The sequence below is a fragment of the Mustela erminea genome, chromosome 20 (genome assembly GCF_009829155.1).
Source record: "Mustela erminea isolate mMusErm1 chromosome 20, mMusErm1.Pri, whole genome shotgun sequence".
NCBI lineage: Eukaryota > Metazoa > Chordata > Mammalia > Carnivora > Mustelidae > Mustela > Mustela erminea.
This window is the reverse complement of record NC_045633.1, coordinates 32,628,422-32,649,731: the sequence shown is the minus strand read 5'-3', so window position 1 is coordinate 32,649,731 and position 21,310 is coordinate 32,628,422. Positions and strand designations below refer to the sequence as shown.

The 21,310-nt window shown below is 61.5% G+C and overlaps 1 protein-coding gene across 3 annotated transcripts in view; it reads right to left on the bottom strand.

Moving 5' to 3' along the window:
* Nucleotides 1-834: 834 nt before the first annotated feature.
* The window catches only part of COL26A1 (collagen type XXVI alpha 1 chain), a 125,565-nt gene continuing 105,089 nt past the window's right edge, over nucleotides 835-21,310 (bottom strand). For 2 of the 3 annotated variants that reach the window (XM_032328257.1, XM_032328258.1), the window contains exons 4-13: nucleotides 16,631-16,692; nucleotides 13,221-13,377; nucleotides 11,697-11,795; nucleotides 10,912-11,064; nucleotides 9,202-9,285; nucleotides 8,011-8,063; nucleotides 6,324-6,359; nucleotides 4,941-4,988; nucleotides 3,026-3,110; nucleotides 835-2,306 (exon numbers count right to left, since the gene is read on the bottom strand). In XM_032328257.1, the coding sequence (XP_032184148.1) occupies nucleotides 2,146-2,306; nucleotides 3,026-3,110; nucleotides 4,941-4,988; nucleotides 6,324-6,359; nucleotides 8,011-8,063; nucleotides 9,202-9,285; nucleotides 10,912-11,064; nucleotides 11,697-11,795; nucleotides 13,221-13,377; nucleotides 16,631-16,692 (938 nt within the window). In that variant the 3' untranslated portion in view covers nucleotides 835-2,145. The remainder of the gene's footprint in view (nucleotides 2,307-3,025; nucleotides 3,111-4,940; nucleotides 4,989-6,323; nucleotides 6,360-8,010; nucleotides 8,064-9,201; nucleotides 9,286-10,911; nucleotides 11,065-11,696; nucleotides 11,796-13,220; nucleotides 13,378-16,630; nucleotides 16,693-21,310) is intronic. The other variant, XM_032328259.1, reaches the window with a different exon arrangement.

The following is a 21,310-nucleotide window of genomic DNA, read 5'->3' as shown; positions in this document are numbered from 1 at the left end:
CTGCTGTCCTGCACCTAGAGGCCTCGGGCGCACGTGCGGACAAAGCGACAGCCCCAGGTCGAAGAACGCAGGTGTCGGCGGGGAAGCGGTCCTCCCTTGAGGCGTGCTCGGGGAGAGACCCACACGGAGCCTAAGCTGACGCCCCCGAGGCAGCACATTTCAGTGTCCCGGGCAAAGGGGACAAAGCAGACAGTCTCGTGAGGCTGGTCCCCCACTGGTCTGGGAGAAGGAGATGGCTTCTGCCTGGTCTCCCTGAAGAGTGGATAGCCCGGCTTGTCATTCATTCCCATGGCGACCCTGGAGGCTGCCCTGTACCCTGGCTGAGGCTTCACCCAACACAGGGGGTTGCTCGGGGCCAGGGGTGAGGGGTCGTGAGCTGAGAGGGTGGCCTATAGAAAGAGAAAGGGGCTCAGCCCTCCAGGGGAGGCAGCCCTCACGGCCAGGTCTGGCCCGGCCTCCTGCACTTGTGTGTACACTCTGGGCTCAACAGCGCCTTGTACAAGGGGTCCCTGATGACCTGCCCCCACTCCAAGCCTTTGCTGAGGCTGTTCCCCCTGCCTCCACTGCCCTTTCCTGTCCAGCCAACTCCCACTGACCCCGGAAGACCCTTTTCCCCCTCCCCTGGCCCCTGACAGATTAGCCGCCTCCTCCATCGTGTTGCTGTAGCCTGCAGCCGTGTCCCATGTTGTGTGTGCGGCACTGTCCTCACATCCGACCACCCCGTCCCTAGATATGACTCTTTCAGAGCCGACCTCCCTCTGCACCTGCGTCTTTATGGCCAGGAGGCAGGCTGGCCAGGCCTCCCCGCCAGCCACCACCACAGGACACCAGAGCCCCAGTGGGGAGAGCACCTTTATTGTCAGAGAATTCTAGACTTCCCACCGGCCTCTGACTGCCGCCCCTCAGCCCCCAGGCTAGTCCTGCCTCACACAGGGCAGGGGGAGCTTACCGGGGCCTGGCCACAACCTCCCAAGAGCCCCAAGGACACTGGGGACAGATGGCTCCAGTCCTGAGGAGAGACACGACCTGGGGTGGCACCAAAACCTCCGAGCCTGCTACTGAGACTGGGTCCTGACCCAGCAAGAGAGGAACACCAGGGCCAGGCCGGGTCACAGGGGAGCCCATGGCTCAAGAGGCCTGTGGTCTGAGCTGCTCTGGCGTCCCCAGGCCCGGGTGTCTGCTTTGGAGTCTGCTTGGGCCCACAGCCCTGAGGGGGCAGCATCTTTCCAACGGGGCCTGGGACTCGGGCAGCTTTCTTGTCTCTAGCTGGTCAAGGGGACATGGGGCTTGCCGTGTGACACAGAAATGGCCAGCCCTAGAGATTCCCAGACAGGGCAGAGCTACCAGCGATGGCCTCCTCGGGCGCACCGGCCCAGTAACTACTTCCTCTTCTCGGCTCATGGGCAGGAGGGCCCTACTGGGCTGGCTGGGTCCAGAGGCCGGGAGGCAGCGGTGGGCGATGCCGGTTTTGAATAAACCCGAGTCCTGGGTTTATTCAGGGTGTCCCTGGCGCTGCCAGACCCTGCAGCAGACCCCAAGCCCAGGGATGGGGATTGAGGAAGAAGACCCAGGACCCTGCCTTCCTTCCCTGCTGGCTGGTCCAGCCTCCCCCACAGCCCTGCGCCCAGCCTGAGTTTCTCCGCAAAGACAGGAAGCTGGCAGGGTAGAGCGTTAAGGATCCAGGAGGCCTGGATTCAAATCCTGTCCCAGCTGTCCCTGGTCCCGTGGCCTCGGCAGGAAAGTGGGGATATCAAGCCTACCTCCTAAGGGTTAAATGAGACAATGCAGGGAAATCTCCTTGGACAGGCCCCGACTCAGTAAATGATGAGTATTAGGGTTATTCTCGTGCCCCGCCCAGCTGCCCCCAGACCCCCAGACCCCGTCTCCTGCAGAAGGTGAGGGTGGGGAGGGCAGGGACCAGGAAAGGGCCCTGCCAAGAGTGCTGGGGCCCTCTGGACCCTGCCTCTGGAGCTGCCATCTGTCCCCAAGCCCCACCCCCCCAGACCCCAGGAGCCAGTGTCTCTTGCGATCGTCCATGCCTGGAGCGCAGGCCCCCTTGGTGGGTCTTCAGGAACCAGCAGGGCCACACGGGCCTCAGGGCCGGGTCTCCGGCGAGGCTGGGGCTTGTCCTGGAGAGCTGGCCTCTTACTTGCCACCGCTGGCCCGGCCGGCGCTCCTCTGCCCAGGGTCGGGGCCGAGCAGGGCAGTGAGGGCGCTGTCGGGCGGGGAGCCGCCCCGCTTCATCTTCAGGCTGGCTCTCAGGGCAGCGTCTTGGCCAGAACCCCCCTCGGGGGAGGCCAGGGGATCTGGAAGGACAGCAGGCGGGCCGGCTCACGCGGGGCCTCGGGAGCCCTCAAGGGCCCCCTTTGCTTCGGGTGCCCCCCAGCGAGGACAGGGCAAGGCCACAGAAGGCTCCCAGGGCACGCGGGCACATGTCACTCATGCATTCGCCCACTGACCCGGCAACCAGTGCTCACCCGGCAACCAGTGCTGACCTGGCAACCGGTGTGGACCCCGCCCGGGCTCCCTGCCCCGCATGCCAGGGAGAGACGCGGAAAGCCCACCCCCATCAGGGAGCACAAGGCTCTGAAGAGCACCGAGGGGTGAGAGGAGGGTGCCTTCCCAGGGGGAGAGACCCTAGAGCAGGTCCTGAAGTGGGAGCTGGTGGTCAGTGGGCAGAGGGACTGGCCTGAGCAAAGGTGTGGAGGTGGGGGGCGGGAGGGAGGTCCTGAGAGGACTAGGTGGTGGCTCCAAGTCACTGGGCACCCGGCCATGCTGGGCAGGGGCTTGGGACCTGATGTGCCTGGACATCAGTCACGGGCAGTAGTGGGGCACGGAGGGCCCTTGAGCAGGAGAGGCACAGGGTAGGGTAAGCCTGGGGTGGAGGTCATCGAGTCAGGCAGACCAGAGGCAGTGGCAGCTGCCCTGAGGGCAGCAAGGGGGTGTGGAGGCCGGGGCAGAGGGGATTCCCAACTCCACGGCCAGCTGCAGGTCCGGCTGGCTCCAGGCTCTGGTCACCACTCACCATGGATCCCAATCATGTGTTCCAGGATGAGGACTCTCTCCGCCAGGATCTTCAGGGCCTCCCGCAGCTGCTGCACCCCCTCACCCTGAGGGGTGGGGGAGGAAGCGGCCAGGGTCAGGGCCGGCCACAGAGACGGGCCACATCCTCCGAGCCCTCCCTATTCCTGACTCTGTCCCTTTGTCCCCATCCTCTAAGTAAAACAGCCATGCCAAGTTGGATACCCACATGGCAGGCCTGGGGTCTGAAGCCTTGTTTGCAGACAAGAAAGCTGCAGCACAGAGAGGGTAACCAGGGTCCTGGGGCCACACAGCCTGGCTTCACACCCAGATCTGTCCCCCGCCTGTCACGGTTTTTCCTGCTCCCATGGCTGCCTGGCTGCTTCCCCTGGGCAGAGCCCTGCTTTCTGGAAAATACCCTACCAAGGGCAGAGGCCCTAGCACAGGTGGAGGCATTTTGCTGGTCTCCTGAGAGCTCTCCAGGTGTGGCCACTCCCGAAGGAGAGACTAAAGGGAGAGCCACCGTCTCTAGAGTGTTGGCACAAGTGCACCATCATGAGGGGCTGACCCACACAAGGGCAGAGGACCTGGTGCACCAAGACCCATCAAGGAGCTGGTTTATTGAGAAGACAGATGTCAAGGCCACTTGAGAAGGGACATGATGGTAAGGGACTCGGGCCCTGCCCTGAAGTCAGTCCCAGAACGGGCCTCTTGCAGGCATAACATGACAGCTCTATCCTGATGTTCAGATCCATCTAGTTTGAAACAACACAAAAGGATGCCCCCCGCCACCCCGGGTGGCTCCAATGGTGAAGCGTCTGACTTTGGATCTCAGATCAGGTCTTGATCTCAGGGTCGTGAGTTCAAGTCCTGAGATGGGCTCCACGCTAGGGATGGAACCCACTTCAAAAAAAGCAAAATTAAAAAAACAAAACAAAACAGCAAAAAGTGTCCTATAGGTTAAGGAGAGAGGTCTTCTCCCCAGGGAAGCAAAGGCCACAAGAAGCCACACTGGGGGTAGTGTCTGGGATGGGGGTCCAGAGCCCCAGCCCAGCCCCAAGCCCCTGAGCCCCGGCAAAGAGTGACATCCTAAGCACTGTTTCTGTCTCCCTTTGCAAGTCTGCGAATCTTCCTGCGACTCTGGGCCCATGCCTGTACCACATCTTTCTCCTGCTGCCTCCTGTGCCCACCATAGCTGCTCTGGCTCCAGCCTCCCCACTCCATCCCAGCCTGCCTCCCCAGTCACCCCCAGGGTGGCTCATCAGAGACCCCTAGATGCCCACTGTGGCTGGCCACTCCCTGAGCTCTGACACACTCTGGGGATTCTTGCTGTCAGCCTGCACGTTCTCCTCTGCCAGCCCCACTGACCTCACCCCCTTGACCCATCACCCAAGTCTCCAGCATCCCTCCTCCTCCCAGAAGACAGCGGGTCCCCACGGCCATGCCCGTATTCCATCTGTGTCCCCTCCCACCCCACTGTGCCCCTGTCTGCTCTCATCCTTACTCCCTGCCCCCCCATTCCCTCCCACATCCACCAGCCCTCGGTCTGTGTCCCCACGTGTCCTTCAGTCCGCCAGCGCAGTGACCCGGGGGGCACCGCCACGGACCAGGCACCGCGCATGGGGGATTCCTGTCCCTGGAGAGGGACTTGGCAGCTGTAGCCTCCTTAAATAACAGGTTCTCCCCGGCAGTGTCTCCCCTCTCCTCCAGCCCCGGCCCAGTCCCCTATCTGCACGCTAAGCTGCAATCATTAGGTCACTCACCAGCCTCCCCCGCCGGGCAGGGACCCCCCTTCACCCCATGGCCTGGCGCCCTATGTGAGGCTGAGGGGTGTCAGTGCAGACCTGCCGAGCACCCGCCCTCCCACCGGGACGCAGCCAAGGAGGCAGAAGAGGAGCTCGGCCCCCAGAACCTGTTACCTCGGCAGCAGCTTTGTCCTCTTCGTGCCCCTTCCCGCCAGGCTCGCCCTAGGAAGAAAACCCCACAGTCAACAATCTGTGTGTGTGGGGGGGGAGTGGAGGCGCCCCTCTATCCGCCCCAGCTTCTCACGCAGACCGCGGGGGCCAGAGGGAGTGAGGGCAGGGTGGGCACGCAGAGCCTGGGGACAAGGGTGCTGGTGCCCAGAGCTGGACAGCTGCCTCCACGGGCACCGCCGCCCTGGGGTGGGCAGAGCAGGGGAGCGCCCGAGGCCCCAAGCATCCATGCGTGGCCCCACATGGGTTGGTTTGGGGGCTTCACTGTTCTTCAGGCCTGACATCCCGCAATCTCAGGTCCCAACTTGGCCAGGAACCAAGTCCCTGTTTCTCTCTGCTTCCACCTCTAAAACACGAGGCCAGCAATACCGGCCTCACACTAACCCCCACGTTGTATGCAGTGTGACCTTCAGCAGGTTCCGTGCTCTCCTCTCTAAAACGGGGTAACACCGCCTACCTCCCGGGAGGATTCAGACTAAATAAATCAATACTTACAATGAGCTCTGATGGGAGCCTGGTGCCCGAAATTCTGGGGCAGGACTCAGCATTGTTACCGGACAGAAAAGCCAGGACAAGGCATGGCTTTGGAGGCTAACACTGCTGGGTTTACTTGGCTCCATCATTGCCTTGCTGTGCGACCTTGGGCAAGTCACTTAACCTCTCTGAGCCTTAGCTGCCAGTTCTCCAAAAAATGGGGAAAATAAAGTCCTGGCTTGCCGGGTCATAACTAAGCTTGAACTCGCTGTGGGTGAAGAGCACGGCCCCTCCCCCCAGCACACGGGAGGTGCTCGGCAAAGCTCTGTCCCTCCTCCCAGGCTCTCTGCCCCTAACTTAGACCCGGGCACCGAGGAGGTGCCTGCCTCCTTGGCCCTGCAGGCAGGAGTGGGGACTCATAAGTTCTTACTTCCAAGGAGGGAAATTTGAGGCCAGCTGTCTGGGCCTCCACTTCTGGGAGGTTCGGAGTAGGGAGGAGCTCCGCAGGCCACAGAGCATGCGAACTCGAGGGTCTGGGCTCCCCAGAAGAGACCTGAGGACACGCATCCAATCCCCCACCAGGAGGCTAATGTAGTCATTGCTCACACTCCCAGTGAGGGGCTCCCCACTTTCCAAGGTCACCCCTTTACCAGCTCGGGCAGCTGGGATCACAGGAAGGCTGCCCCTTCTCTGGGCAGGGTAGAATCAGGCCACGTTAGGGGTGGCTGTGGGGCTGAGCCCAGGCCAGGCTGGGACAGAGTCCCCCCACCCCCCACCCCCACCTACCCGGTGCCCTGGGCCTGCACCAAAGCCCACCACCCTGGGAACAGCCCGGCGGCACAGCCCCCCACTTACAGCCGGTCCCGTCACGCCCCGCTCTCCGGCCAAGCCCTGCAGAAAGGCAGACAAAGACGGTGAGGCCTTGCCTGCCCCCCTAATGCCTCTGTCTCCCCCTTAGCGGCCCCGCCCCAGGACGGGAGGAGGACAGAGTGGAGGAGATGGGACGGCGCCTCCTGGGCCACCCTCCACCAGCTCCTCCCTGAGCCTCGGCAGGGCCCTCAGTCTTCTCAGCTGAGAAATGGGCCATTACGGCTGTCACACAGAGCCTGCACAGATGGCAAAGCCCGCAGGTCCCTCCCCACACACACACAAAGGTCCCCCCCAGAGCATGAATGATGGGGGTCCCGCTCAAGGCCTCCCATCCATCCTGAAATCTAGCCGGAAGGCTCCCCAGAGCCCAGACCCACGTGTCCAGCCACCTGCCCACAGGGGGACGCCCCCTCCACTTCCCCTTGAGAACCCTGGGGACCCCCAAACCTGCCGCATTCTGCAGCCACCTCCCGGGAGATAGCTCCCTGTGCTCCCAGCGGCTCCCACACACGCCGGGGAGATAACCTTCCTTTCCTTCCGTCGCCAAATCGGTTCCATCCGCCAGACCCATCACACCCACTTTCTAAAGCTGTCCCTTCCCTTTGTGGCTTCCCGTACAACCACCTGAATGTAAGTCACCTTCTCTCTCTCCCTCTCACGCTTCCTTGGTCTCCCTGCCCCACTGTTCCCCCACCTTCCGTTCTCCCACAGCAGCCCCAGCCCGAGCGTGAGGGGCCTCTTAAAGATGGAAATCAGATCATGGGCCCTCCTTCCGGGAGACTCAGAGTCCCCTTTCCCTGTGACAGAAAAGCACACTCTGCCCCTCCGGTCAGACCCTGCCCCCACCTCATCTCACATCTCATTCTCCTTCCCTCAGTCTGTCCTGGGCTTTCTTCTACCCCAGGGCCTTTGCACTCGCTCTTCTGGCTGCCAGGACCGTCCTTTCTTGGCATCTTTGCACAGCTGCTCCTTCTGGTTCCTTAGGTCCCAACTAAAGTGTCACCTCTGCACCTGTGTCGTGCCCTGTGTCCCTTCCCTCTCCCGCAAGGGCCCAAGACCCTGATAAGAGACCTCCTGACAGGATAAGCCGATCCCCAAGCGCCCACCACATTCTTGGTGAGGGCTGGAGAAAGCCTGAGAGGGGCCCCACCTCTGCCGTTCTCCTGCTGTGTGACTCTGGGCAGGTGACTGATCCCCTCTGAGCCCCCCTTCCCCATCACGCCTGGGATACCATGACAATGTTATCTCGGAAAGCCGCTGGCACAAACAGGTGGGGAAGGGTTCTGAATCTCATTGTTCCCAACTCTCCCTATGCCTGTGGGCTGGGGCAGCTGAAGGCATCTGGTGACAACATGTGAGTGACTCTTGGTGACGAGGGTTACAGGCTGGGGTGGACATTCTGTGATCTGTATGTCCTCTGGAGGCACCTGGCCTCTCTGGGTCTCAGTGAGCTCATCTCTGAGATGGGAAGGGTGCCCACGCCTCCCTGGGATGGGGGTTGGGCAGCACAGGGCTGAAGCTGCTGATGAGATCTGGGTCCTGCCCGAGCCAAGTGGCCAAGGGGCCAGCTGGGCCGCCCCTTCCCGAGCAGCTCAGGCTGGGAAAGAAGGCTGGCTCTTCCTTCCCAGGAAGACAAGTCCTCCTCCCCTGCCAGAAATGGGGAAGCCCTTACCTGCGATCCAGGGACACCTGGGGGTCCTGGGGGACCGTGTGGTCCAGGGGGACCTGTGGGCAGAGTCACAGATCATCAGCTGGGGCCAGCCCCCTGCCCGCCCTATCTTGCAACCCACTCCTCCCCCAGAGCCTCATCCGTGAGGCCACCCTGCGCCGCCCTCCCCCCCCCCCCCCCAGCCAGCCAGTCTCCCAGCAAAATCTCTCTCAGGGCTTCCCCTTGTCCGGGGGGGACCCTCCTGGGTCCCTACCCCTCCAAGGCTACCCTTCTTGCCTGAGCTACTACAACAGCATCCTGACCATCCACGCTCGCGGCCACCCAAAACCACCTTCAGTTAGGGCCCTCCCGGGGCTCCTGAAGCTCTCAGCCAGGCCCCCTCCACCGGCATGCCCCCAGCTACCCTCCTGGAAAGCTCCTTGGCCTCTGTGCTTGTGCAAGGGCTGTTCCTTCCTTCTGGAGCTTCTCCATCCCCTCCACAGCCCAACTAATTCTTTCTTACTGGTCTCAGGCTGAGCATCACCTCCTCCAGGAAGCCTTCCGGCACTTACCCTACCCCAGCTCTAGGCCAGTCCCCTCACCTCTGTGGGGCATTCGCTCAAATGCTACCTTTGAAAAGAAGCCAGGAAACTAGAGCCCTGTGCCACGTAGGGAGCAGTGACTACGTGAAAGGGGTAAATGAATAATGGGGGGACAAGGCACCCACACACTTGGTGAGCAAGGCTGTCCCACACTCCCCTTTGCTCCCCTCCAGCAAGGGTCCCTGGAGGGTGGGGGTCAGGCCAGGCCCAGGGTCCAGCCCCTTAGAACCCCAGGGCCATCCCCTGCTCCAGGGCCCCTGGTTTCTGCCAAAAGGCCCCGCACCTGCCCTACCAGCCCCTGGGGCCAGCCCTGTGCTGACCCCGTGCCTCCCCCTGGACCTGGGCCTCCACGTACCCTGGTGCAACCGCCACTCGGGCCCACAAGGGGGCAGCCCTGAGTGGCTTCATGCAGGCAGCAGGCAGAAACATTTGGGGCTCTTGTGTTGAGTCCCGCCAGGGTGCTGTCTCCCAGAAGCAAGGGACCTCGCCCAATCCCCAGTATCCTGCCAAGGCCATGGTTCCCCAACCGGCCCCACAAGGCCCCTTGGCCCAGGCCAAGCCCAGAGCAGGTGCCCCATGCAGACCAGACTGTGCAGCTGCCCTCTGCACTTACCTGGAGGGCCAGGGGGGCCCCGGGGCCCCGGGACGCCAGCCAGCACTGTGTCCACGGCGGCCGAGGCCAGCTGTGAGTCTCCGTCTGCAGGCAGAGCAGTCGCCTGTGACCCGGTGGGTAGGGCCAGGGTGCAGGACCTGAGCTTCCCCAGGGCCAGGATAGGCTCCCCCGACTCCACTGGGCGTCACAGCAGCCCTGGCAAGCACACACTCTTGCTCCCGCAGAGCCCAGGTCGAAGGGCTCAGAAAGCCCAGAAGGGTTCATATAATGCACAAACTCCTTCCAGAGCATTCCAGCCCCTTCAGAGTCTGGCCCTGCCCTACTTACCTCCCCAGTTCCCCGGCCAGAACTCTCCTCCCCTTCCCCCTACTCCACTCCACAGGCCCTTTCTTGATGCACCTGACAGGCTCACTCCGATGGGGCTTCCTCCTCCAGGAAGGCCTCCCTGCCCAGTCCTTTGAGCTGCAGGGCCCTGGGCTGCCTCTATACGGCCCATTACTCAGCCTGGGGCAGGGATGGGGTCCATTATTGACCCAGTTCCTGCTATTTGGGTCTCTCCAGGGCAAGCCCCCTGTGACTTTGTCCTACCTGAACCCCAGAGCCAGACCCAGAGAAGCCAGTCCAAGAAATGCCTGGGGTGGGAGTGGCTACCCCTGCCCTTCCCTTCACACCCGGAAGCCAGGACCACACTTCTAGGGGCTCACAGCAGATGGGGACTCACTAGGGCACCCCAACTCTTCCCCAGGCACACACCCGGCACTCCCTTGGGGACCCCAAAGGCTGGTGAGGAGGGTCCCATCTGAGGAGGGCTCTGAGCGCTCTGGATGGCAGCAGTGCCCGAGGCATCATGACCAAGGCAGGCTGGAGCCCTGGGATGGCTCCCTGTGGCCCCGGGGCGTGTGTGGCCAAGCCCTGCTCTCTCTCTGAGTCTTCAGTGAGTCCCCACTTGCTCCAGAAGTCTCTGCTCTCACCGGCTGGGCCCCTGTACCCGCTGAGGGCAGCCCAGGACCCCCATCCTGCTCAAGTACGAGTCCCTCCCTTCCATTAGAGCAATTCCACTGGGAGTATTAACTGCCCCCACTCTACAAGTGGGGAAACTGAGGCTCAGACAGGGACAGAAGCACCAGCAGGAAGGGGCCAGAGTTTCTCTGACCCAGACAAAGAGGTCCCTGTCCCCCATGGTGCTTGGGATGTCATCCGACCCTGTCACCCACTTCTTAAAACCCTTCCCCGGTTCCCCGGGGCACTTAACCGGAGGATACCCCTTTGGTGGCCCCCCTACCCTCCGGGCCTCCCTGCTCCCACCTGCCTCACTGGGTGTCTGGGTTCAGAAACCCCAAACTGTGGCCCCCAAGGGCTGGAGTCTGTTTTCCTCACGGCTGTGTCCCCAGTGACACAAACCATGTGACGGCACATAGCAGGTGCTCAACCAACACTTGTGGCACAGTCCAAGGTCAGGGGATTCGTGAGGGGATGTGCTCCCGCCACCAAGTGGGGAAACTGAGGCTGGCCACACAACAGAGTGACATTGGGGAGGGGGTCAGGAACCCAAGGGCAGGAGCTGGGCACCAAAGTGGCAACAGGCCAGGCTGGGGGCTAAGGAACCTTCCGCCACCCCACCACCCCCAGCAGAGCCCTGCTCCCAGGCCGCTGCCCAGCTCCCTAAGGGTCTGCTTCCCCAGGGTCCATCTCTCGGCGAGGAGCACTCACCACCCTTGTCCGTCGGCGGCTGCAGGGAGTAGAGGACCCCTTGAGGGCTGTTTGGAGGGAAGCCCGGGCTGCCTGCTGGGCCGGGGGGGCCGGGGGGCCCAGGGCGCCCCGTCTCTCCAGGAAGCCCGCGGGGCCCTGGCGGCCCCAAGTGGCCTGCAGTGGGAAAAGAGGAGCCCCGTGAGGGCCGGGCCTGGTGACAGACACCGCAGATGGCAAATAGGTCAGCAGTGGCTGCTAGACTAGCCTCCCTGGGGGGCTGTCCTGGGATGTGAGTGAACATGGCTTTCGCTTCAGGCCTGGGGAGCACTGGGGCTGCTGGGCGGGAGGTGAGGGAGGCAGGCCGGCCCCTTCCAGGGGTCTCAGCTCTGGGGTTGGGGCAACGAGGGTGCCAGGCAAGCCGGGCCAGCCCTACACCTACTTGTGCAGGACCTGCAAGACCTTCCCTGCAAGACCCAGGAGGAGATGGTGGGGGGGCTCTCTGAAGGGGTTTAAATGGCTAAGAAGGGTCCCCAGGCCTCAGATGCCCCACCCCCCTTGCCTGTACCCCCCCAACTCCCAGAGCCTTTTGTTCTTCCTGCAGCCCAGGGTCAGACCAGACCCTAAAACCTTTGGGATGGGGTGGCAGTGGGGGTGCTGGTGGGAGGAAGTGAGCCCAGGGCCCCCCAGGACAGCAGTCACTGACCCCAGCAAGATCAGGGCTTATGGGATGCCTCACCTGCTCAGATAGGGGAGGAACCCCAGCCCCGTCCCCCAGCAGACAAAGTCAGATCCGGGGGGGTCCTTACCAGGAGGCCCTGCTGGGCCCTTCTCTCCTGCCTGGCCCCGGTCACCTTTGGAGCCTGGAGGACCTGCAGGCCCTGGTGGTCCCGTCTGCCCCGGGGGCCCTGAGGAGAGAATGAGATGAGCTCTTAGGACGTTGGGGGCCAAGCCACCGTGGAGGGGCTCCGGGCCTGAGCCCCTGGGCCATTTCCCAGGAGCAGAGACCTCATTACAGTCTACGACCCAATGTTGTACCTATTAACTCCTATGGTCTCAACAGCTACTTGGGTTCCCACTTCACAGGTGGGGAAACTGAGGCTCAGGAAGGTGTGGCCCCTTGTTCAAGGGCCCAGAGCCAGGCTGCTGCTGAGTTAGGCCCCTCCCTCCGGAGTCCTACTGTCTCCCCGCTCAGGGTTGGGAACAGTGCCTGTGGTAAAGAGCTCCCCAATGAGACCTCCTTGGAGACCCCAGGAAACCCTGCTCTCAGATTCCAGGGCGCACCCCGCGGGTCACCATTTGTTGGGTTTGTGCCCCACCTGGTGGCCATTTCTCAGAACTGCACTTCTCCTTGAATGGAGAAAGTGGCCCAGGAGACCCAGCACCCCTCCCAACTTCCGCCACAGGGCATTTGGGTCCTGGTCTTCCTCCTCCTTAGTTCCAGGAGAAGGATTTGGAAGAAGGCAGGCGGGGGCAGCTGCCTGGGTGTGAATCCTTGGGAGGTGGCCTGGGGACCCAGAATGAGATGCTCTCCCCAACGCCTGAGCTCCCTCCTCCCCCCCCACAGCCTCCAGCCTCCGCAGAAGATCACAGAGTGTCCGCTCCTCCCAGGACTGGCCACTGGGTGCTCCCACTGCTGGAGGCTGTGCCCTCCCTGCTCTGCTCCCTCTCCCAACTGGACAAGCAGAGGTGGTAAGGAGGGAACAGGGCGTGAGCTCAGAGCAGAGTCTGGAAGCAAGGGTGGGGGGTGGGGGGGCTCACCTCCGAGAGAGGCAAGGAAGGGAGAGTGTCCCCTGCACAGGGCTCTCGTGGGGCCAAGAATTATCGAGACCACGGGCTCCTGGATCAGGGGCTGACCGCAGGAGTCATTTCTCCAATCCTTGCTGGAACCCCAAGCATTACACACTTACTGGAATGATTAGAGAGGATTTCTGTGCAGCTGAAGGTGATACAAAAGTGTTTCTGAACTAGCACAGCACGGACCAGAAGGTGGTGGGAGGCAGGAAGCTCCCGGTGAAACTGAGCCCGGAGGCTGGGGCTGGGCTGGGGGCCCTGAGCGCAGGTGGGCTTCGGGGCAGGGCAGGAGGACACGCACCCAACTGCGGGACAGCGCAGAAGGGTGAGGCCCTGTAACAGTCCGGATGGGGTCTGCGGGTGCAGGGCTCCAGCCAATGGTTTCCAAGGGGGACTGAAGCCCCAGTGGCCAGAGCTTCTATGTTTCTAAGAGAAGTTTCTAGAACTCCGGATTTTCTTTCGAAAGCCTACGGTTTTAAAATGTTAGCTCTGTTTTTCAATGCTTGATCCCAAGGGCCTCTGGGGCAGGCCTCACTCACCAGCTGGGCCCGTGGGCCTTCTCCTTCGGGGCCCTGGGTGGGCGAGGGGGATGGCATCTGGGAGGAAGTCCTCATTCCAGGGTGGGACGGTGCTCTGGGGGACCGGCAGGTCATTGCCCGGGCCTGCGGGCTGCTCTGCGGCTTCCAGCAGGAGAACCTGGGCCGGGAAAAGGCCGAGGGTCAGGACCGCGGGCAGGCCAGAGACCGTTGTGCACTGGGGATGTGTGCCCCATGAGACCTGCAGCTCCCCAAAGCCAGGTGTGGGTGATCACCAGCCCCTTGCTGGAATGTTCCCCCTACCCCTGCCCTCCTCTCGTTCCTGTGTCAGGAGAGCCCTCGGACCCGGGGGTCAAGCAGGTTGTCACGGGGACACCTTCAGACTCCCTGGACTCTTCTTCTGGAGCGGTCATCACTGTGAGGAGAGCCCTGTGGTCACCCCCAACCCCTGCCCCGGCTTCCCCCAAAGAGGGGACTGAACAGATACCAATGGGCCGGGCTTGGGGCGTGGTTTTTAGTAGGAGATCTGGGAAAACAAAAGGTGGCCACGCAGGGTCAGCGTGGAAAGCCACCCTGTCTTCTCCCCTTGAGAGAGCTGGGGTATCAAATCCTGGGAAGACCCAGGTCCTGGGCGGGAAGACAGTCTCCCTAACGCAGGAGAGCTGGAAGTCAGACTTCAGAGGCCCCCGTGAGTCCCTGCTGTTCTCCAAAGAGGTCAGCAGGGGGCGCGCTGCACCAGGGATCCGAGCGAGGCAGCCTGATGGGTGCGCAGACCCTGGGTAGGCCCACCCAGGCAGAGAGGGGTCCCCGGGCCAGGTGGACAGGTGCTCCGCCCACCGCGAGCCCCTAGTCTTTGCGCTCTGCTGTCTGAAGGAGAGGAAGGCCGGTGTCTCAGGTTCCCCCCAGCTCTGGGGAGCCAGAAGCCCCCATCGGCTAAAGTCCCCGACTCCCCCGCCCCACGTCCACGTCCACGAGGGCCAGGCCTTGCATTTGGCCTCCCCCCGGCTTCTCCCAGTGTCCCTTGGCTTGCCCAGTGCTCCCACAGGACCTGGCTGCCCACCCCCACACCAAAATCCACCTGCCTGCCCCCTTCCCCAGAGCAGGGGGTCAGGACTTCAAGCAAAGTGAACCCTGCGGAGCCCGCCCAAAACCACCAGCGTCCCCACACTCAGCGCACCCTTCCGGGCCTGCCCTGCTCCTCCTGGGGCTCAGTGGCTTTCCCCCGCCCCTGCGTACACCCAGGGCCCCTCCCACCCCGAGTCTTCCCGCCCACCCCCGCCAAGCCCCTCCCTTCATTCCTGCGCCCCAGAGGATCCTGAGACTCCAGGGACCCTCCTCCCTCCCCTCCCGCCCCTGGCAGTCTGCCGGACCCTGCGGACTGAGGGTGTCCCCTCCTAGGTGTGCCGCCAGCCCCTGCACCCATCGCCCGTGTGCCCTCTCTCAGCGTTGCCATCTGCAGCGGACCAGTGGGCTCCTGCCCCGTGAGGCTCCAGCGACCTCCCCCAGCGCCACTTTTCTGAGCCCCTCCCCATTCTGGTCCTTACAAGCCCCCCACTTCCCCCCGCCCCGCAGGAAGGGTCACCGCAGCCACATCACAGGCAGAGGTGGAAATAGAGGCCCAGAGACCACTAGTGACTTGTCCAATGTCACCCAGCAAGTAGGCACTGGGACCAGTGTCCCATGCAGTGCCCCCCAGCCTCCCAGGGCTTCCCCAGCCCCAGGCTTGACCCAGGTGGTAACGTCTGTTTCCCGAAGGCTCCCACCTGCCCCCGCAGAGCCACGGACCCCAAGGAGGGTACAGGACCCCCTGCTTGCAGCCTGTGCCCAGACGTGGGCTGCTAGGGGACCCTCCCACCTGCAGAAGGCCTCGGGGACAAGGGAGGGTCATTCACCCCCTGGGGCTTCTCATGCGGGGGGCTCTGCCTGTAAGATAGAGACGGCAGCCTGGTGGAGAGGGTGACACAGAGCTTCTGGCCTGTCTGGCACTCCACTGTTCCCAAAGCCGGGAACCAAGGCCCCAGCTGCCCTTGACCGGGACCAGCACATTGCCCAGATAAGGAGGTAGGAGCTTGGGCCAGACTCACCTAGCTGGGGCGGTGGCGGTCCCACTGATGTCTGACTCCAAGGGACGGCCATCCGCAGCCCCCATCCAAAAGGGTATGCCCTCAGGGTCAGGCTTCCAGGGCAGGAGACAGGGCCCAAGGGGGAGGCAGGGTTGGCAAGGGCTGTGTGTGTGTCTGTGTGTCCGTGCGTGTCTGTGAGGGCGTCTCTGTGTCTCTATGTATATGCATATATGTGCACGTGTGTGCGTGCGTCTGCGTGTGTCTATATATGTGTGCATGTGTGTGTGTATCTGTGGGGCTGTGTGTGGATGGGTATGTGTCTGTGGGAAGACCTGCCTGTCAGGCTTTTGTGGGCAGGGGGCCCGACCTCTGAGCCTACTCTGTGGTTTTGCCACGGGGGTCTCTCAGCCCCTGTCAGCGCTCTGTCCCCACCAGACCTCCCCGCTGGCAGGCCACGCTCCCGCCCGCCTCCCATACCCGGACGCTCCATCCTGGGCCAGGCAGTCCCAAGTCCCAAGAGGTGAAGGTAGGGCAGCCTCGGCCCCCAAGGCACTGGCTTCTTCCTGCAGGGACCCGAGACACTCCACCGGGGCCTTCTCCAGGGCCCAGGAGCAATTTCAGCCAATACGTGAGGCATGGACACGAGGTGACAGGGGACACAGCCTGGGAGAAGTGTCTCCCACTGAGGGACGGTAGAGACGGCCCTGTGGCTCTATCCCAGGCCTGCTCTGCACTATCCGTCCGAGGGACCAGAGGGGACAGAGCCGCCAGTGTCCACGAGGGTGACCCGCCCGTCACCACCCCTGCGCCTCACACAGCCTTCCGTTCTCTGACTCACTCCCTCCCTCCTCACCCCATTCTGCCTGGGGCTGCCCCCCCATAAATGCCTCGTCCTTTCTTCCGTCCTCCAGCCTCTGGGGTGCCCCGCTGTGCCCCCTAATGTAGACAGGGCGAAAGCTGACAGGAGCCCGGAGCTCCTTCTCCATTGTCTGGGCCCCGCCGTGTGCCAGACAGGGAGGGAAAGAAGGAGCCAGAGTTGGGGACAGTGGCCCTTTCCACCAAGAGGTCACCTTCTGGGCATCCAGCGCCCCCCCTTCACTGAGACTCACATCCAGACCAGCCTGCTGCCCGAGGCCTCCAGATTTCTTGCTTTCCCCTCCCCAGGGGGCTGGCCCAGCCCAGAGAAGGCCACCCAGAGCCACAGAAGCCCCAGCAGCACTCGAGCCCTGGGACCAAGCTGCTCAGGCCTGCTGGGCTCCCTAGGGCTGGGCTGCTACTGATGTACAAGGCTCGCACACACCCACCAGCTCCCGGAGCCAGTCCCCCCCACCCCCCACCCAGCCGTCTGACCTTGGCCTCCAGCGTGGTTAGCCGCTCGCTCATGTCACTGAGCCGGGTACAGTTCATGCATTCTGAAAGAGAAGGGTGGAAACGGAGTGTAGACCCTGGGGGTGAGAGCAGCCAGCTGCCAGGACAGCCTCTGGGCCGGCAAGCGGGGAGCTCTCTGATCAGTTTGCCTGGAAAACTCCTACCCAGCCTTCAGGGCCTTATCCTTGGTGCCCCCTCCTCCAGGCAGCCCACCTGACCTCGGAGCACCCCCGGCACATTATTCAGCAAAGTGTCCAAGCCAGCACCCCAGGTGCCCAGTCAGCCTGTGAGTGCCATAAACGTAGGATCTTTATCTATTTTATTTGCCCACAGATCTCAGTGCTTGGCACAAAGGAGGGGCTCAAAAAAAACCCCAACAATTGATTACATAGGTGGTAAAGGGGATGCTCCCTGCCTTTGAGAACATCAGTCTGGGGAGGAGGATGGGCAAATAGGTAGGGGCTGTAGGGGCTACCCCAGGGCTGTGAGAATAAGATGTCCAAAAGAGCATCACAGGGGACAGCGATGCCAGTTTGGGGTGGGGGAAGGTGGTGGTCAGGGAAGACATCCGGGAGGCGGGGGCGTCTAAGGCGAGTGAGAGATGCATCCTATGATGGCCCGGTGAGGAAAGAGCGCTGAGGCCTAGAAACAAGCAAGACCAGAGAAGGGTCTGGAATCAGTCTGGCCGAATCAGAGCAAACCCAGCCCCCCCCACCCCCTACCCCACACATACACCCGGGACTGGAGCAGTGGGCTGGGACCTAACACTGGAGGGCTGGCAGGAGGGGCTCTGGGGCAACGTCCTGAGGCCAGTGGGCAGCTCTCGGAGGGGCTGAAAGTCAAGGTCAGATCTGCATTTTGAAAAGGTCACTCCGGCAGCAGCAAGTTCGGTGGACGGGTGTGGGAGGGACGGAAGCCGGAAGGCCAGTTAGGAGACTGTGATGGTGAACCCCCCAGGCCCACATCTCCCTGGGCTATAATTATCTATTTATGTCTGTCCGCCCCAGGGACTGGAGCTGCTTAAAGAGGAAACAGACGTTCAAAGCTGTTCTCCAGAGCTTTTATTGCTGCCGAAGTCAAGGGATGCCTAAATCACTCACTCGGCTCAAAGTCTGACCTTCCAGGAACCTCAGTCTGGACCAAAGAGACACACCGAGGTGTGAGGGTAACTCGGCAGGTCCCAGTTGCTGTGCTGGGGCTGCCCATCAGTGGCCTCCGTGGCCACAGCGAGGCCTGAAGCTCACCAGCGGCGACCATACCTGCCCTCCACCACTGGCTTCCCCTGTCCCCTAAGAGGTCCCCCAACTTACAAATCCTCCATTAATGTCCTAAGTTTTGGTGGTGATTGCTCTGCAAGACATAGAGGATGCCCAGGGGGCTTAGGACCAGGGTTCGGGCTTTGTCCTCCTATGGCGGCGGGGGCGGGGGGCAGCCTTGGGGCAGGGGTTGCTCCCTTGGGGCCGTCTGCTCAACCCAGGTTGGGTTTACAAGACGCGGGCTGCCTGAGGCTCCACCTACCCCCATCTCCCTCCCCAGCTCCCCTGGACTGGGCCCAGTCAGTGGTTTATAAGCATTTTTTAAGAACAGAACTCTTTTTCCCCCCCAATAAAGCCTTGTCCATAACCCCGATACATAAAACAGATTAGAGACCAAGGTACAAACGCTGAAACTTCCAAACAACCAGGGGCATGTATACAGTTTCATGACTGGGGCAGGCGAGGACTTCACAAAGGATCAGGAGAGAGGGGGCAGGTTTTCTGCTTAAACATGGGTGGTCGGGGGGGGACTCTACCCGTGTGTTTCTTCCTCGCTTGTCCCAGGAAAGGGTAGTGAAGAAAGAGAAGGGGATAAAAACCCGAAAAGCAAAGAGAAAGGCAGAGGAGAATTCTCAGCAGGTGAAGCCCATAACGTAGTTGGTGGCCCAGTCCCAGCTGGAAAGAGGACCCCAGAGCTTCCAGGCTCCCCTGAGGCTGGCCCGGCACCAGGCAGGAGAGCGGAGGGGTCCTCTCTGGGGACTGGGACATGACTGAGGGGACAGGCCCACGGGTGCCTACACTGAGAGCAGCGGCGGGGGTCTCCCAAGGCGCCCCATCAACAAGGCCAAACCACAGACCCTCCTTCTCTCTAAAAACAGAGCTCAGGGTCCCCCAGCCTTACAGGAAGCCTTTAATGGAAAGACAGAGATCAAAGCAAGTGGGGTCCCACGTGTCCACTCACTACCCCAACCCTATCTGTCTACCGGCCCGTCCAATCATCACCTCCCCGCACACTGCCTACTTTACCCTCCCCGCCTACCGCCCCCCACCCTTTCATCCCGAACATTCCTGAGGCATTTAGGGGACCCAAACAGAGCATTTCCAGGGTCTGAGGCTACAAATAGGACTCTCTGCAGGGGGCAAGTTCTGCGGAGGGAGGGGTGAGCCTCGGGCTCTCACAGGAACCTATTTCTGGAAAGTGTGCTGGGCCTGGGCCCAGTTTGTTCTGGCACTAGGCACCCCGCTTGGCCGGTGAGGTGAGCTTGGCTGGCAGCAGGCACGGTGTGGAGGTGGGGGGGAAGGGGGGTTCCAGTTCTCCAGCCACAGAGAGGCCCGGGAGGCCCAGCCAGCGGGCAGGGCTGAGGCTGCCAGCTCGGTCTCCCTGAGCCACCTGCCTGGGCAGGCGCTGAGACCAGCCGGGTTTTACGGTTCCCCTGGCTTTCTGTCATCGACAAGCAATTATATTATGTTTGTTTAAATTTTTCTAATGATTCATGGGAGCGGTGGGGACCCAGAAATGGCACCGAGGGTGCTGACTGGCACGGACCGCGGACCAGGCCCTGCCCGCTGGCTCTGGGCCTCGGTTTCCCCTCGCTAAGATGAAGACTCTCACTTCCCGAGATTTGGAAGTTCCCATGATCCCGGCTCCCTTCCCCCAGCACACACGGGCCCATGAGCGTCCCGAGGCCGCAGCACATTCCTGGTCTCTCGGATGCGGGAAAGCGTGCCTGGAACTCTTTGCCGATCTGTGCGTACCGAAGTGTGGATGTTCCAGGCAAACCGTGGCAGGGGGCGGGGGGCTGTGAGAAAGAGGGAGAGACTCACTGCTTGGTGCCACAGTAGAAAGAGAACTAAAAGGCCACTAACTCACTGTGAGGCTGGAGAAGAGCTCATCTGACCTCTCTGCCCCTCAGTTTTCTCAGCTGTAGAAGGGGTCAGTAATGGATCTGCTCCAAGGGCCTCAGGACACTGCTTCTGGTGCCCTTGCCCTCGAGCTCTCACCACTGGGCTCCGTCCGCCCACTGCAGGACAACCGTGCACCTGCTAATCCAGCTGCCATCTGCCTTTGGCCAGCACGCCCACGGCTGATGGCTCTGTGTCCAGACTTTAGGACCCAGCTCCCAAGTGAGGCTGACCCCCCAGGCCTGGGCCCGAAGGGGAGCCTTGCCGACTGCAGAGAAATTCAGAGGCCGAGTGAGACTGCTGTGAGACGGGGGCCATAAGACCCTGACAAAAGAAACCCAGGGCACACAGGTGGTCCTGCCCCCAAACACTCAGCCCTCCTAGGAGAGGCCTCGGAGATGGGTCCACAAGCAGGGAGCAGGTGCAGGGTGGATGTCCCTGGGGGACCAAGCTGGAAGAGATCCTAAAATCCCCCTGGGAACCTCTGACTCCAGCCCAAACTCCTAAGCCCTGTAGGAGAGCTGCAGGGAGGTCAATGGGGTCAGATGCTGGGGGACAGGGGGCGAGGCTGGCCAGGTGTGTTCACAGGAGACCACGGGAACGAGGTCTAAGTGACCTAAACCTAAGTGGCCTCAGTTTCCCCAGTGTGACAAGAGCTGGGCTGGGCCTAGAACAGATAGGACTGGTACCTGTCTATCTTACTACACATGGGGTCAACTCTGCTCTACCCAAGTTCAGTCTGGGGCCACACTTTCTTTTGGTGCCTCCCTCCCCCCGCACTGGGGACTTTAAGGCCATGTAGGACCTTCTTGTACTGGTGAGACTTTGTTCATCTCACTCTCTGCTAGAAACTGCTGTCAGGGGGAAAAACTGCTTGCCTTGAGTAGGCCTGGGATTTCTTCTGCCTTGTCACTCAGACCTTGCCTCCAGTCAAGCCACACCTCCTCCAGCCAGGCCACGCCCCTCTGGCTAAGTCACAGCCCCTCCAGCCAAAGAGAAATGCTTGGATATACAGTGACTTTGGGACCAGTGCTAACTCCTGAGCAAAGCCCATGAGAAGATGGGTCTGTCTGCCCATGGGGTTCAGCTCCCAATGTCTGATATTAAATATGCATCAAGAGCCTCTAATGCAAAAGACAAAGACTGAAACAACAAACAGGAAAAAAGCAAGCTCAGAAAACAGAGACAATGAGTGGACAGAAAAAGACTTCAAGAAACCAGAGCGAAACTCTACTATCCTTAGAGCGATATGAGAAGATATTGCATCCTGAAAAAACAGGAGGTTATTTGCAAAGAACCCTCAAAACATAAAAATGCATTTGTAGAAATGGAAGAAAAATAGTTGATGTAAAATATTCAGTCAAAGGATTAGAAGTTAAGGAAATTTTCTAGGAAGTTGCCAAAAACTGTGACAGTTGTAGAGAAGAGATAAGAAAATGAGGGGATCAATCCAGGTCTAACAACTAATTAACTGGAGAGTCCAGAAAAAGAGACCCAAGAAAAT